The sequence below is a fragment of the Mchenga conophoros genome, linkage group LG3 (genome assembly GCF_057382185.1).
Source record: "Mchenga conophoros isolate Kocher_MC1m ecotype Shallow Benthic linkage group LG3, M_conophoros_male_GT1.1, whole genome shotgun sequence".
NCBI classification, from domain to species: domain Eukaryota; kingdom Metazoa; phylum Chordata; class Actinopteri; order Cichliformes; family Cichlidae; genus Mchenga; species Mchenga conophoros.
Window position 1 is genome coordinate 33080898 of NC_140528.1, and position 17457 is coordinate 33098354.

General features: G+C 41.3%; 1 protein-coding gene and 1 pseudogene across 1 annotated transcript in view; one reads left to right on the forward strand and one right to left on the reverse strand.

Annotated features, from left to right (window-relative positions):
- Nucleotides 1–17457, forward strand: part of LOC146578245 (spermatogenesis-associated protein 20-like) — a 66052-nt gene that overhangs the window by 23439 nt on the left and 25156 nt on the right. The window contains exon 14 of the mRNA XM_085257713.1: nt 14438–14637. Coding sequence (XP_085113839.1) covers nt 14438–14637 — 200 coding nt within the window. The remainder of the gene's footprint in view (nt 1–14437; nt 14638–17457) is intronic.
- Nucleotides 7857–12145, reverse strand: LOC146578246 (histone H1 pseudogene; annotated as a pseudogene).

Below are 17457 nucleotides of genomic sequence, written 5' to 3' on the forward strand. Positions count from 1 at the left end.
GGGTGAATTTTTCCAACTTTTCCAGCTGGATAGTCACGTTCGGGGCACAGTCACTTTGACTGATAGGTGTCCCAAGACAGACAGTTATAGTGTCTACTGACCCCCCCCCCCCCTTAGTGTGTGTGCTGTTGGAGAATTTTTAAATGAATTATGTAACTACTATTATGGGTTGCTGGCCATCCCAGAAGTTTGTGCTTAGTTTTGGTGATTAAAATATTAGTGCCTTCTTAGCTGTTACTTAGAGTGCGGGAAAATATTATTTGGTCACTTGCTGAATTTGTAAGTTTGCTCATTTACTAAGAAATGAACAGTCTCTATTTTTTATGATGGTTTCATTTTAATTAAGTGAGACGGAATATTAACCAAAAGTTCAGAAAAAACACATTACATAAAAGTTATAAATAGATTTGCGTCTCATTAAGTGAAAGTGAAGTACTTGATTCCCTACAGCCCAGCCAGAATTCTGGTTCCCACTGATTGGTTGTGTGCCACGTTACAAACAATCAGTCAATTACAGATACTCCTGATCTCAATGTGTTATGTGTGTAAAGCACACCTGTCCACAGAATTAGTTTCTTCCATTCCAGTCTGTCCGCCATGGTCGGCAAGACCAAATCTTAACTTTCCCATTGAACAGCTAAATAATTCAGAGAAGGCTTGGAGTAAGTGCTGCGGTCAGATGAAACTCACTCACATCAACCTAACCTGCCATGTTTGGAAGAACAGATATGTTCTTTGGGTCACACTCAACATATCTGTTCTTCCAGTCTCCAGACCTCAGTCCTGTAAACGTCTGTGGAAGGAGCTCAAGCTTCAGGTAGCTAAGCAGGTAGCTAATCTGTTAGCCAAGAAAGCTAAAAGATTTAAAGAGTTTCTGTAAAGAGACTCGCTGCGCCGTTAAATATAAACAAATGTCCAAGAAACCCATCCGCATATATACATATTCTGTACAGTGTCTGAAAATATAATGGTCTATACCAGGGGTCTGCAACCTTTAACACCCAAAGAGCCACTTGGACCCGGTTTCCACGCAAAAGAAACACTGGGAGCCGCAAATACTTTTTGACATCTAAAATGAAGATAACACTGCATATATTATTTTGTTTTGTTTTTTACCTTTATGCTTCAACTAAGGTGTGTTGCTTATGAAATCCATGAAGTGCTACAGAGAAAATTACATTTTATTTATGTAATTAACACATTTTGAACTCTTAAAGAAATATAACAAAAGGAAAGACACCCAGCTGAACTAAAATGATCCAGCAAACAAAAACTGTTGTGAGGCCCCCTTATATCGCCTTTGGGCTTTTGGAGCCTTGACCTGACTTTGAAAAAACAATTGGAAAAAAAGCACTATGCTGCTAAAAGATGAAAAATAGATATTTGCAAAATTCTGCCTAAATATGTATTTTACCAGGTTGATGTGTGTGGTGGGGCGTGGTCTGCAGCGCCGCTGCAGGGGAGGCGGACGCACCTGAGCGGCACCCGCAATCTCGCCTCGCCGCCTTAACGTCTGTGCTCTCGGCTGTTGTGTTGGTGTGTGTCGGGCTGTGAGCTGAAAAGCTACAGCCGGCTGTATGCGTACAGCAACCGTGTGTGAAAAGTGGTCAATAAAGAGATGCTGAAAAGCACGTTCATGGAAACATCGTCGGGTCTGCGTGGTATGTTTACAATGGGACTTCCGCTCCTGAACCTCTGCGCACAGCGTCTGAAAATCGGGGCTTTATTAAGTCACTTTCATCTTTACAGGACTGTAAGCTGTCATCTGTGAGGCGTGAGCGGTGTTTGTTTTTAACATAGTTCACGGTGGAGAACAGCTGCTGACATAATGTGGATCCGAAGATCCATAATTGGCCTACCTGGGGTTGAAAGTCTCGATAAATGCACGGCGCTTTGGCGGGTATACCGGCTTCCGCGAGTGTGACGCTTATTTTGAGCGATGAAAAAATAATAAAATATAATTTTATTTTATATTTCAATATCACAATAATCTTCCAATTTAGAACTACAAGTTAAAAAAATAACTAATCACAAATAAAACACACTTCAGCTAAATACTTCTAATTTATTTTCCCAGACCACGCGGAGCCACAGTACAAGGACTAAAGAGCCGCATGCGGCTCCGGAGCCGCAGGTTGCCGATCCCTGGTCTATACTTTTTGCTTAGCTCGTAAAAAACAAAAAAACTTTTCCTCAAGAACTTCTTTAATGTTGCAAATCTGTAGAAAAAGGAGATTTTTTTTTGTACCAAAGGACTGGGGATATAAAAATAAATGGTCCTGGCCTGGATGTGCACTCCAGCCTTTCTTCAGTTGCCAATCCACTTCTGTAACTGATGGCTGCTGGCATGTCAGAGAAACTGACACTTTGTCTACGTGCTGACATGCACCTTTGATCTGCCAGGCTGTAGATTCCAATTTGGATGTAGTTGCCTATTTGTTTTTGCTCCCAAGCTGCTCTGTCTGACAGGGACCATCTATTTCAACAGCTTCCTACTCCCACTTGTATTTTTATTCATAACTCTTTTGTCATCTCGACTCAGTTAATTTTTTTTCTCCTTACTAATACAGTCAGTAGGCTCGTCTTTCTCCCTTCCAAATGGATCTCACGTTACATCTTTTCTTTTCCTCCATGACAGGATTCATCATTTTTCAGTTGGAAATGCAGATCTTTTGGTGATTGTTATTTTTATTATGAAATGTGGGACAGATCAGAGATGATGGCAGCCTGAGCTTGTGTGTTTTGGAGCGCTTGTCCCTGCGCGCCGTCACACCTGCATCTGTGTGTGTTTATCGAAGCTGACACGTGAGAGCTCTCTCATCTGAGAGGATTGACGGAGCCATTATGGTGGCGGCGCTGTGTGGGGTTGAAGCCCATTAGTGACGCTACACCCGCTGCAGTGTGGACGCCGGTCCCAGCAGCGTGGCCTGTCACCGCAAGACGGATTACCCCACTATGCTGCCTGTTAGGTTTGTAGCATAAACCTATTCGCTGGAACGTTAAGGACAATCTGCTACGCAGCAAAAGCAAGACTCAAGGCACCAAAGTTCTCTGGTTACTCATGCATGAGGGAGACCTGGCTGGAGCCAAGCGTCGTTCCACCACTTGACCTCTGTCAGACTCTCAGCCAGGTTTCCCCACAGCACTCCTTTTATTGTGGTTACATGAATATGCATAGGGTCATTAACATATAACATCTTACATAGGTATACATGTGAACAAAGAATACTGTGTGTGTGTGTGTGTGTGTGTGTGTGTGTGTGTGTGTGTGTGTGTGTGTGTGTGTGTGTGTGTGGGGACTGCTGATCAAAGGGTCAAACATCCTTGGTCAGGAAGAGGGTAGCCTCCCCCTCACCCTAGATGGTTCATCCTAGATAACACGGTGAGGAAGTCCTGCAGTTCATCTAAACAAAGAGCACCTAGACTAGAACAGACGTAGCTACGTTAATCCTACCATAAAACAATAAGACACGGTATGACCTCTCATGCTCCCAAAGTGCTGTCTAATACACACAAAGTTTGCAGACTATCAAGGATCAAAACCTCTACCAATCTACAACTAATTACAAAACCCTAAGCATATATAAGTAAATATTTCTAAGCATAAATGACAATCAACAATACAAATCTAACATTTCCCCCCTTTTTGACCTTTATGCCTGAAAAGTTCCCAGGTATGAATACCTCATGTCTGACAGTTTCAATGCAAACCTTTTTATACTCAGCATATGTCAAATCACCCTAAATTACTGAAAGGTACACAGTTTAATAAATGTATTAGCAGTTACCCCATTCATTGAGCTCATCTCATGGCAAACTGCATCTTACGAGCAACCAAAGAAATTGTTAATTTAATAGTGAAACTAAAAAAGTAACATTTTCAAAAACATCTCAGCTTGGTGATGCTTCCTCCGGGTGTGCACATCACATGTCTCTCTGCAGAGTGGTTTAAGCTCTGCAGGGCGTCATGAATGTCTCTTCCAGTTGTTTCCATCACTGTCCATAGGACCAGAGTCCAAATGTATGTAGAATAGACATTCAAACATACCAGTTGGTTTTGTTGTTTGTCAACATGGGTCTCAGCTATTTCCAAAGCTGCAGACCTCTCAGCACTCTAGTTTTATGGCCTCTTACCAGCCCCCATCACCTGACTTCAGACCTTCGTCTTGTGAGGGGGATATTTATGACTCCTTAATTGTCCATGCTCTGCAGAAAAAGCTCTCTGTGGAAAGGGTGCTGGGTTCCGTCATCTTACTGCTGTTATGATCCCAGCAGCCTTCAGAGTGTCATCGTATGCACAGTACAGTGGCACAGCGTTAGGTGATGTTCATAGGGAACTGCTGTTATCACCACCATAGCTTCTGGTTCCTGTGCTTTCACAGAATCATGATGTCATCCTCGAACTCCTTCTGCGCTGTCGATGGAGCTTGGCACGCTCCCCTCATCCCACGAGTTTTCATGTTCCAACGCTGCTGAAGGTTTAAGGCAGAGCACGTCGTACACCTTAGTTGTCTTCCTCAGCGTCAATATTGAATCTTTCATTTTATTTAAAATCTTGCTGTGGGAAGTCTCCTCTTGATTTCCTGGAAGCTTAGTAGCACAGCTCTCTGTGTGATGTCTGCTGTGCTGAAGATGATCTCTGATCCTCCTGAAGCCTCTCTCCCATCTTGTGGACGATCCTCTCCTCTATTTTGCAGGCAGTTTCATGGTCCTTGCTGTGGCTCCAAGGTCTGATTTCATGATGGGCCCCAACCAGCTTGACCTTTGACCTCAACCACTGCCTGGCTGTCAGCTATGCCTGGAATGGTTCACGCTTCTCACTGGGCCTCTGAAGATTTCTCAGGAGATTACTGCTGCACCTGTATTTCCTTGCTAAGAAGAAAAACTTCTATTTGGAGAGCATGTCAACAATCATCAAACCACATTCTTTAGTTCAGTGAACTTCACTTATAGGCCATCAAAGCCTCATCTGAACATGGATGCACCACTTGCATAGGTTTAATATTTGTAAATAAACGGCTAATCACACAAATCACTGCAACAATAATAGTAAACATTGTTTAATGTTAATCCTTGGACCCCTCCTCTTGACGCATGGACACACCCATGCGTCAACTCACCAAACCTGGAGTCCAGTCTTAAAGAAAAAGATTAGCTAGATCATATCCCAGGCAACATCAGGGCATCTCCTCCCCTGGAGCAGCACCACCCTGGACCTATAATCCTGCAATGAAAATGTTAGTGTGCTTTGCATATTAAGTTTGCTTAACACCTGGCTCTCCCAGGAGCCTGCATACACACCATCATGGCCTGGAAAACAAAATCTGGAAGTAAAATCAAACTTCATACCTGTAAACAATTGTATCATAAGGACAAGAAGCATTCAACATCAGCAAGACAAGTGTCATGTGCAGGTTTTCTCAAATCAGTAAACTACAATTATTTTCATAAGTCGCCTCAGACATGGATCATCCCATGTACTCAGGCAACATTAATGTAATCGGTGACTGCTCTTAAGCAAAGTCACTCCACTTATATATTACTATTATGGGTTCAAAAGTGGCCAGCAAATGAGCCCATAATAAACTATTCCATAAACACGTAAACTCTTATTTGTTTTACCCATGTCACTTGTCCGCTTCAGCTGAATCTACTACAGCATTCTCAAAGAAACAAACATTAGCAAAACACATTGACTGTAGTCAGACAGAGGTCAGACACAGGTCAACAGGTTCCAGAGGTGCCATAAAAACACCATAAAGTCAACCCTAGCTGTGGAAAGAAGTAACACCAGTTCTCAACACAGGAAATTTCACACATGTTATTCACATTATCAAAGTAACCTTCACATTTTCCCATCAACACAATGCAACAGCATCACCACTCATAACCTGTAAACACAGTTTTCCTCACACATAAACCCAAAAATCCTGTAGTAGGAAAAAACATCAACCAGTTGTCCTGGTATAAATCGCATCATCAATTCACATGAAGAACTGGCATGCTGTAAGAAAAGAAAATGCAAATATTAGCGCTTGCGCAGGCGTATGCATACTTTGTCACAGATATCTCTGTGAGCAACTCAAGCCTATGAATAACACACCTGATAAATGCACAGACACAGAAAATGGCATTTAAAAGGTTAAATCATCATGCAACCTCGAGTGTTGCTGTCATCTTTCTGCTCCTGTAAAAGGAAACACATGGGTTCATCTGCACCTTTGTCAGGTGGGGGTTAGCTTCACACAATCATGTTCAGTCAGTCAGTCAGTTATTTTAAAATTCTTACTCATTCACTCAGTGGTTCCTTCTTTTGCTAATTGTGGAAATTATCATCGCATTCGTTTCCACGCTCAGCAAAACGACGTTATTTCAAAAAGAAAAATAATTTAGACTGGATTTCCTCGTTGAATCCTTTTTGGGGGGGACTCTCATTTCCTAATTGTCCCAAATAAGTGGCTTTCTCCTGAACCCATTTTAAATGTGGAGAAACTCACTTGCAACAATTTTCTTGACGACGTGTAACGCTTTTAATTCCCGACTTGCAGATCTGCTCAAAGAAAAGAAATTCACAAGCAAAAATCAGTGCTTGTTCAAAAATGAAAAATAAAAAATAACAGAGATTATCAAACCAAACTCTCAGTGCACTGTGAAAGTATCAAAATAAAAAGGCCTTGTTAAGTCATGACACAAGCTCCTCATCTCAGGAGGGTAAATCATACCATTAGCATGGTTTATCATACCATCATACTAATCGGCAGGCTCAACTTCACAACAAAAGAAAAATCATCAGCTAGATTCACTCCAAATCAACCATCAGCTGCACAACACACAACATAATCCTAATGTCTTATTAGCTATGAGTTTAATTACCAGGTCTGTGCTCTTCACTCATTTAGGCCACAGATCTATTTTATTCAATTTTCCTTTTCCCTTCATCATAAAACATGTGACATGCTGTCATGCACTTCACAAAACAGTCTGTTCTGACGTATTCAGAGTTGTGTATCTAAATACAGGATTCACTCGCACATCAAAGCAGGAAACTCAGTGTTTTAGAGTCTCCACTCAACACACAACAACTCCAACACATCTCATTCACTCATACTAGAATTCAGTCACCTTTCATTAATCTAAAACCGATCAACTAATTTGCATATCAGCTATTAACCCACTAAGTTGACAGGACGACAGAAAAGCATGTTCAAAATAGTATCACAAAAGACAATTTCCCTCATACAGTAAATTACATGTGCTGCCTCAATCAAGCAGGAAGCTTCTCCCAATTTACCATTTTAACAACTAAATTTATTGTCTGATCACTGGTTGGTCAAACCAGGATCTTTTTTCCCACAAAAGTTAAACTGTTGTCCTGCAACCTGGAGAGTCAATTTTTTGCATTAGATAAATTCAGTATTTAATAACAAGTGTCTGCTAAATTGACACTATTTTAACACTGATGAAAGATAACAAGCTAATTTTCATTACATGTGTGTTTGTGTTATTAGGCAGGTCTAATGCATGTCTGTGGAGCTGCATCTCCAGCAGAGCATGTTCTTAAAGCTGCCTTTCCTACACACTTCTCTGCTATTATTTAATCATTTCTTAACTAATGTGCTATGAGTCTTCATGAGTCATTTTGTGTTTGGAATTGTTAGTAGGGTTAATGCATGTTCTGCTTGTGTGTGTGTGATTTTGTATATGTTTCTATTTTCGCAATGTTTCAGACTCCGTCTCAATTTTCCAACTTAAGCAGTCAGTTTTCTTTTTCCCCAGGTTTGCTAACCCAAATTTTGATTTCCCACATTAAATAATTCCTATGTGTTCTCACCTAGTCTTCTCACTCTGTTGTCCTCTCCCACTTCAACAGTCCAACAGCCGGCAGTTCTCCTTCAGCTTTGTCCTGTGTCCCACTGTCTCTTCTTGCCATTTTACTCCACAGGTGGCAAATGTCAAACTCCAACTGTTCAGTTCTCCTCAAACGTTTTCTTCACATGCACAGTGAAGTCACAGCCACTCTCACTATTGTCCTCTGATGCGGTTGACTTCGTGCTAGTGGCTGAAGTGCTGCTGCTGCTGCCTTCCTGGGCGACTTCTTAGCAGCTGCTGCCGGTTTCTTGGCTTTGGCCGCGGCGGGCTTCTTGGCTTTGCTCTCAGTAGCCTTGTTCATCTTGAAGGATCCGGAGGTCCTGGTGCCCTTGGTCTGCACCAGAGTGCCCTTCGCCACCAGGCTCTTGATGGCGGTCTTGACACGGGCCTTGTTCTTGTCCACATCGTAGCCTCCGGCAGCCAGAGCCTTCTTGAGAGCGGCCACGGACAGGCCGTTGCGCTCCTTGGAAGCGGCCACGGCTTTCACAATCAGCTCGCCCACGCTGAGGCTGACCTTCTTGGGCTTGGAAGTCATCGTCTTCTTCTTCTTGGCCTGAACCTCGGTGCAGGGCGTGTTTATGATGGAGCCTTTCCCACCACAGCGCTGGCACGTTGAACGCATCATGAAGGGTCCATTTCTTTCATGTCGCTAGCCGCATGTGGCTTGCCCGAGTCACTCAGTCCTTTTTGAGCATTTCAACATGCTGCCGCCGCAGACCCTGGCCTCAGATCCAGCAAGTTTAGCGCGCTGATCTCCAAAAAAGTCCCGAAGGCCAGAAAGACATCAAATAAGTGTCTCGTGCTGAGAACTCAAACAAAAACTCCTCTTCACGCTGCCATCTTGCTCGCCCCTCCGTGAAATTCAACCAATCAGACAGGAAGATGGGTTTGCTTTCTTCTTCTGCTGCTGTTTATCCACATTGCTGCTGCTTTGCTGGGACTTTTTGTGCTCAGGACTTGCTGCTGTCTCTTTATCATGTTATTGCTTTGGAGCTGCATTCCTTATCTTCAGGGAGGAGTGAGCTCGCTTGTGAGGTTGAGAAACACATGGCACTGTAAATAAGTCAGCCAGAAACTTGGCCTGCATGTTTCCAATGATGTTAAACTATAACTTTCTTCCGACTGTTGCATGTGGAAAATTGATACAGGTCTGCTTTTCACCTGAAAGTGACAAACTAAAACATGTTCATTATTATCATCACTGCTTAATCAACACACATCTCTCTCTCTCTCTCTCTCTCTCTCTCTCTGTCTGTGTTTGTGTGAACAATCCTTTCTTAAAAGCAGAAAATGACATTGTAGTTGTTTTTCGGCTGATCAACACAAAACCTTTTTCCTATGATTATTTCTCTTCGTCTACAATGTAGTAATTTGTCTCTTTTTCACTCTTTTTTTTTTTCTTCACAATAGCTGGTGGTCTGCAAAATCACCGCTCTCACTCACAATCAGAGGCAATCACTTTTGCACAGTGCACAAAAACACTGTGATGTCAGACACATTCACACTCACTTTTTCATCTGCATAAATAAATCATATGGCTGGAGATATGTGCCATGGTGATCCATAAGCATGATCACCAGTTTATTTAATTATTTTTAATCCAACAAAACAAATAAACAAAAACATGATGCTGATGCCACACACACACACGAGTCAAGGTGCAGAAAAACTGCTCATGGAAACGCTGCACACTCTCTGTTTCCCTCTCTTTGAGTAGTTCTCAGACAGCTCTCGATCTGATAATGTGTAGCCTGCTCATCAGCTCAGAAGAAAAAAAAAAAACTGCAACGCAACATCACACAGTAGTTGCTCTGCCCACAGTGGCAAAGTCTTACACTTACATATTCAACACAGCTTCTCCATCATGTATTTTTAGATGTTTCATACAGGGTTGAGCATATTAGTTGTTTTCACAGATGTGCTCTATATCTCAACAATGGCTCATAATAAGACGACAGTCTTCCACACAGGTCAAGTGCCTCTATGCACTTCATGAGTTTAAATATTTATCTATATCACTTCACCTCACATGTCATTGTACTGAATTTAAGCAACCACAAGCTTAATGTAGATTACTTTTAACAACTATCCACCTCAATTAAATCTATGGTCTGGCACACAGGCTGCTGTCGATCAGGGCAAGCTAAAGAATAAACATTGTGTCAGCAAGGGGTGGGGGGAAAGCCATTCACCAGAGCATATCTTAAGTGCTGCTGATGTGGGCTGGCCTTCTCCACAGCTCTCCAAGGCTGGTGTGTTTTCTGAAAACTTCTAACATTTGAATCTCTTCCATTTATAAGCCTGCGATTAACCGCACGGCTCAGGTCCGCGTGACCGCGCTCGCGTGAACCCGCGCAGCTGTGGAGCCGTCGCTCTCTCTCTTTTTTACATAAATACTTTGTGCTGCCAGGAGCAAAGTCCAGCACAAACGTCTGTCTCCCTCCGACTCACTCTTGGTTGCTTAGAAACCCATGATAACAACAACAGTCGGTGTCACAGACCACATGTTCTGCTCCGCACACACAACAACAACAACAACGACGACGACAATGACAACAACACAAAATAGGCCTACTGTCCAGCACAATCTGGACCCCGCGGAACTTCTCAACACCCCACTGAGCGGTGGAGAACTCACTACAGTACCCCACACAGCGGTCTGTATTTCGCCCCACTAAGACGGCGAACCAAAAAAAGTTCGAACTGCGCAACTCTGCGACTTAATGCTTCTGTACAAAAAACCCCACTGAGCGGCCTTGTACATCGCCCCACTTAGACGGCGAATTTTAGCCCCACTGAGCGGCCACGGGCAACACCCCACTGAGCGGTGAAGACGTAATTATAGCTATAAACTCTTTTTTTTTTTTTTTTTTCTTACTTGGAGTTGCTTATTGCGTGTAGCGTCAGTCCCGAATCCCATCAATCGCCATCCATCGAGGAGAAAAAAAACAGACGGCTAATCCACCGGCCCGATGACGAATTCTCACGCCTCAGGACTTTGTTGCAGGACCTCTATAAGTCCTGGCTGACGTCAGTCTTTCGGTGTGTCTCTTTTCCCCTCGGTGAACGTCGACTCCAGGGATCCGGCTCTCGAAGGACCAATTAATGTTAGGTTTGTAGCATAAACCTATTCGCTGGAACGTTAAGGACAATCTGCTACGCAGCAAAAGCAAGACTCAAGGCACCAAAGTTCTCTGGTTACTCATGCATGAGGGAGACCTGGCTGGAGCCAAGCGTCGTTCCACCACTTGACCTCTGTCAGACTCTCAGCCAGGTTTCCCCACAGCACTCCTTTTATTGTGGTTACATGAATATGCATAGGGTCATTAACATATAACATCTTACATAGGTATACATGTGAACAAAGAATACTGTGTGTGTGTGTGTGTGTGTGTGTGTGTGTGTGTGTGTGTGTGTGTGGGGACTGCTGATCAAAGGGTCAAACATCCTTGGTCAGGAAGAGGGTAGCCTCCCCCTCACCCTAGATGGTTCATCCTAGATAACACGGTGAGGAAGTCCTGCAGTTCATCTAAACAAAGAGCACCTAGACTAGAACAGACGTAGCTACGTTAATCCTACCATAAAACAATAAGACACGGTATGACCTCTCATGCTCCCAAAGTGCTGTCTAATACACACAAAGTTTGCAGACTATCAAGGATCAAAACCTCTACCAATCTACAACTAATTACAAAACCCTAAGCATATATAAGTAAATATTTCTAAGCATAAATGACAATCAACAATACAAATCTAACACTGCCACTCTACATCCCCTCGCCTCAGCCTCCCTTGTGTGTATTTGTTTTTGAAGACTAAGGTTGCAATTATGCACAATATCCGTCTTTGTTTTGTAGTTGAAAATCAGTTGTTTGTGAAAACACTTTTTGTCTCTCGTGGTCACAGTGCATTGTCAGATGTATTCCCATTTAAAAAGACAGAAAAATACAGGATACTGTTAAGATTCAAAATTGAGGAAGGAGAGTACACACCACCCATGGTCCAGTAGGTCTTTGGTCAAACAATGATTTTAATGAATACACGCGTGGGAAGACACTCTGTACGCAGACAGCCAGTAGTCCTCGACTTAATCAAAGCATGAACAGATATTTTATAGCATCAGGGCTTAAATTTAATGACGCCCCTTCAACGTCACAGATACATTTTATACATAGATCAAATCAAAACCACAACGACTTTTGACACCGTTTAAAAGAACAATTGTCTTCTATCTTCATAACAGGTGCTTCCTGTCACTGCCGGATGCTCGCTTGTCATCCTGACACCTCAGCAGCAGTTCGGCGACAAACTGCTCTTGTTGCAACCCCAGCAAAACATGATTAAACTTTCACCTATAAATGATTCTCTAACTAAGTGTGTGTCTGTGTGCTAACCACAATTGCACCCTGTTTCACCTCGTGACTAGCTCCTAACCTCTAACCAGACAGAGAGACAGAAGCCACTCTGATATGCAACAACTGAAACTATGTATGTGTCCTCTACTAAATAAATGTTTTAATCAAGAACCCCTACTTAAAGCTTAATACAAGAATATGAACATATAAAAGATATTAAAATGAACTGTTGTGTAAGCATGTACTGCAATTCCTTCTATGTTCTAGTTTTCCCTCAGCATGTATCACCTGAACAGTCACGTCAGTGAGGCTTAAGACCTTTAAAGAACCTGAACATCAACTCAAATAAGCACAGATATGCAATATGTATAAAATAGTTATAACTGCACCTGAAATACAAAGTTAACATCATCATAAACATCTTAAGGCCATCTTAAAGCTATCTGTTACATTGTTAAAGCAATGATCATACTGCAGATTATATTATGCTGGTAAAATACTTTTTGTTCATCCCCACAATACATCAACTTGAGACTGCTTCAGCTGTTTTTGTAGACTTTAAAAAACTGATAAAAGTCTTAAGTAGTGCTTTACTGCAGTGAGTGTGTGTTTCTGTGCTGACAGCAAGTTTTCTATGTGTGTATCTGTTTGGAAGCAGTACTGTCACGCCTTCATCTGCCCTCCTTCCATGGGGATCCTTAAGAGATGAGATGTGAAATGTTGAAAGCAAACAGACTCTCAGGTTAAACCTCTGTGTGTGTTTACAGTGTGTGTGTGTGTGTGTGTGTGTGCTGAAACTTCCTTGCTGTGGAGTCCAGAAACATGCAAATCAAAGTATTTCTGCATTTCAGTCACGCATGGATGATGGTAATTCGTGCTCATTATAAAACATATTGAATATGCAGTGTACAGGACAGCTGTGTGGCTGTGTAGGGCCATTTTGCTGTAAATACTTAGAAGTCAGAACTCTACAACTCTACATTTCCACGTTTTGCTCAAAATGTGCAGTTTAACTTAAAGAGTAAATTGTGTTGGACAATAAAAAGCACACTCACACACATTCAGAAACACAGAACTCAGGCCTGAGAAGCAATCATGTAGCAAGGGCAGAGGTTATGGGAACATCACCTTCCAGGTTCTCATTAGACACTGATATGAATGATAAGGACCAGTCACTGAACAGAGCCATTCATAGGGTTATCTGTTGTGTCCATCACATCACACAGAAAGGCATTGCATCCACATTTGGATTACAAGCATGGCATCATTCTGGATTTAAAAGCGAAACTTTTAATGTTTGTTCATGTTTAGACAAATCACATTAGTTAAAAATAACGTACAACGCATTGCTATGCCATAGAGTTTATAAAACACTGAGCATAATCTGAGTCTGAAAACTTAAGCATGAAATTTCCTAAACCTGCATTCATTTTTTATTATTTTTTTAAATGATTTTTTTCATTAAAAATAAAATTGAAAAATAAAAAAGAAGCTTTTGTTGATTGATGTTGGCATTTTAAACAAACAAACAAAAAAAAGAGGACAATTTGCTGAACTTAGTGGGCAATACCTGTGTTTCCACAACTGAATGTTCAAACATTCAGTTTCAGTCGGTCACCGACAGCAAAAGACTTCAATGCAGTCACTGGGCAAAAATTGAAGCCAACTTTAGTGAAGAATATCTAAAAGACAAAATAATGCTTAAGTTGATTATTGTTTTTTGTGCACCTTCCCAGGACCTTGTTTCAGATAACAATAAATGAGTTGTGTTGTGAGTGAGTCTGTTTTGTATCAAGTCCTAATCCCCGTCTTATGGCTCAGTCACACTAGAGTAAAATAGGATGGCAACATCTCTGTAACTAGGAATAATCACTGGTCGCCTGGTAATTGCATTGAAGTTTTTTGCTATCGGTGAACAATTTGCAAGTAGTTGCTGTGAGTATTTTTATTGCACGTTGCCTGGTGAAAAGCAGCCTGTCTCCAAACAACTGAAGTGTCTTCAGAGGAGTCGTTCAAAGCCAGTGAGTTTGCAAATTCTTTGCACAATTGTGCAATAAATATGCTCATGCTGAAATCTCTGACCACGGTTTTAGTGTGACTATAACTTTATACTCGGTTTCATTTAAATAACTCCTCTGTTTTCTTGATTCAGGGTATATTCAAGGTCTTAGACTGTAACTGTTGAGCATCTTTTGTTTGTCTTTGCGTCTCAGATGAGGATGGAGCTGAGCCCAGTGCTAACTCAGTCTCAGCGTTCAACCTCCTTCGTCTGTCCCACTACACTGGAAGACAGGAGTGGCTCCAGAAGTCCCAGCAGCTACTGACGGCATTCTCTGACCGTCTGACCACTGTTCCCATAGCCTTGCCTGAAATGGTGCGAGCTCTTCTGGCCCAGCACTACACACTTAAACAGGTGAGTTTGAAACTAACACACATGATCATGAAGGGGAACAAGTTCAGGCACCAGAAGGATTTATGTTGTCCTGTGAGTTCACCGGTTATTAAAGTCTTTTGAGTTTTGCATGTAGGAATCAGGGCTACTGGTGGGTTTTAGTTACTATGACAACCAGATAATACTTTACAATTGGTATTGGTAGGATAGTCAAAGTAGTCTTGATTTAATATTACGCATTTAAAGTGCCACTGTTGATTGGTGTTAGCCAAAGACAGTTGTCCTAAAAGCCAGGTTGGCTTGGAGAGCAGGTGTTTGCCAGGCTGCCAGCCCAAATTGATTTTTGCATCCACCCACTAAAGGCAAAGGTTTCTGCTTGAATGATGTATTGTGCAAACACAGTTTGTCATGCAATTTGCATTTAGCGGTAAACAAAAACTGAAGAAAATGATGTGGCATAGCAGAAACAAAAGCTGAACAAGAAGCTGGTGAAACAGATTTAACTGATTCTCTTGTATACTCAGTAACCATGCAGTAAAGTGAACGTGAATCAGTATGAAACTATTCCACTACATCTCTCCACAGCACTGCAAATAAAGTTTTATTGATTGATGATGTTTGCATATTTGGGTAATAAAGTTCTCTCTTTAGTTGGTCAAACTACAGATGCCATGAAGCAACCAGAGCCTAAAGTCATGTCTGTTTGTTAACTTTTTTTATAATAACAAATATTGCAAAAAGTGAAAGACAGAGATAACGTATACTATTCCTTCCGATTGCAAATCACAGCAAGCAGCCCTACTGTACTGTACTTTACTGTATTGTGTTTCAGCCATTCCTAAACTTCCACGGCACAGTTTGAAATGGGACACACAAAACTTTTAGTCACTCTGATCGTCTCACAAATGAAAAATGAAACGTTTCCTGTGCGTGTTTTGTCATTCATTTGTTTTAATCGTAGTTTTTCTTTCCAAATTAAGTTTCCTGGTTACTATGAAATGTGAGATGAGTTCAAGATCAGGAAATGGTCTGAAAACCTGAATAATAATAATAATAAAAAATAAGTTATTTTGAAACCCCTTAAACCCTCAGAAGTTCTTTAGAATCCCAAAACTTTTAAAATAAAAATGTGTTGATTTTGAAACCAATCCTAAAGGATTTTATCCTGTAGGGTTAAATAATAAGTGCATCTAATTTTATAAAGTTATCAAACAGGATTAAGTTGTATAAAAGTCTAAAAGGTGTGACTTTTAAAACGATGCTTTTCTGTGCACTTGAAATGTAATTTGTTTGTAAGAATCAAATATATTTTTTTAGGTATTTATTGTAAATTATGCTGCGCGGCCCACCTGGATCAGTTTGTGACCCACATTTACGTTATCACTGTTAAACATCTTTTACTGAACAAAAAAAAAAAAAAGTTACGATTTTTGTTCCCTGAAATCAAAACGATTTTTCATTTAATGAAAAAAGATAGCAGGGAGCTTTTTAGTCAAGTCCATTTTGTTTTTATATCACATTTGTGTCTGCTTTTAAAGTAATAAGTAACATTGTGTTCAGAAGTTGTTTTTGTATTGTAAATCAGTTTTTGATTGATCTCAGCTCCTGGCAACTAATTTCTTAGTCGACTAAATGAGGGGCTGCACAGGAGTGTGTGTGTGGTGTAGGGCTGCAACTATTCCTCAGCATAATCGACGACATCGCCTGCGCAGAAATTTATTGTCGACGCATCAGACGCTAGTACCACGTAAATGTGTTTTTGTAACTGACCGCAAAACAAGGAGGACGGAAGAAAATGGAAATGAGAGATTAAGATAAACATTAAATGTAGATTGTGCAAAGTGGAGCTTTCCTCCCACAACAGCACTACCGCAGTGCGTGATTATTTAAAGCGCCCGCACCCTGGAGCTGTGACGCCAGGTCTGAATGGGTCCGTTTTAGAAAGTTAAAGAAAAAGGCAAATTAGATCACTACATGAATAATCTTTAGTTACAGCCCTGCTGTGGTGGGTGAAACCTTTCTCCCTCCTTTGTCCGATCAGACTATCAAACCAGCTTGACTAGCAGTGACTTAAATAAAGGATCAAGCCTAGATTTACAGATTTATGGGGGTTTCTACAGCGATCTTGGGGCTGCAGCTCCATCTGGTGGCTCATGGATGCATAACCTTTACGACACAATAAATTGCTGGCATCGATTGAAATGTTAACAATTAGATTAAATGAGCAGAATGTCTGGTACCAACCAGCAGCGACAGTCAGTCATCTAGTCAAGTAGTCACGCACATCCTTAAGCTGAGGAAGTGTTCTAAATCAAATGAAGGATGAAAAATCTTTCACTTTATATATAATGAAACTGGAATGTATGAAAGTTTTGCAGTAATTAAAAAAATAAGAATTTTTTTAAACAATGTTGTATTTCTTTAGCTTCATTGGTAAACCTCGATCCCAGTAATAATCATGAGTTAGACTGTGAACAAAGTGGCTGTGTGTGTAATTTACTGACTAATGAAAGTGGAGTTAGAGCCAAGTAGCCTTCAATATCCTCACCATTCACAATATTTATGTCCTGTGCTGTTTCTCCTCCCGCTGCTACTTTTTCATTATTAACTTGGAAGCTCAGCGCCCATCATATAAACCCTGTTTGGATAAACATTTGTTTACAAGAGTCCTCCTTAAGCAAGCAGCTAATTTGTTGATACATATTTTTCACCCCATTTCATGGCCCGTAGGTCATCTGAGGACAGCACCTCTCTAAGCTCCCTGCACATCTAATCCCTGGACACACAGACTCTTAATCATTTTCCCCTGTTTTTAAACAGGACTTGTGCATTTAAGGGATT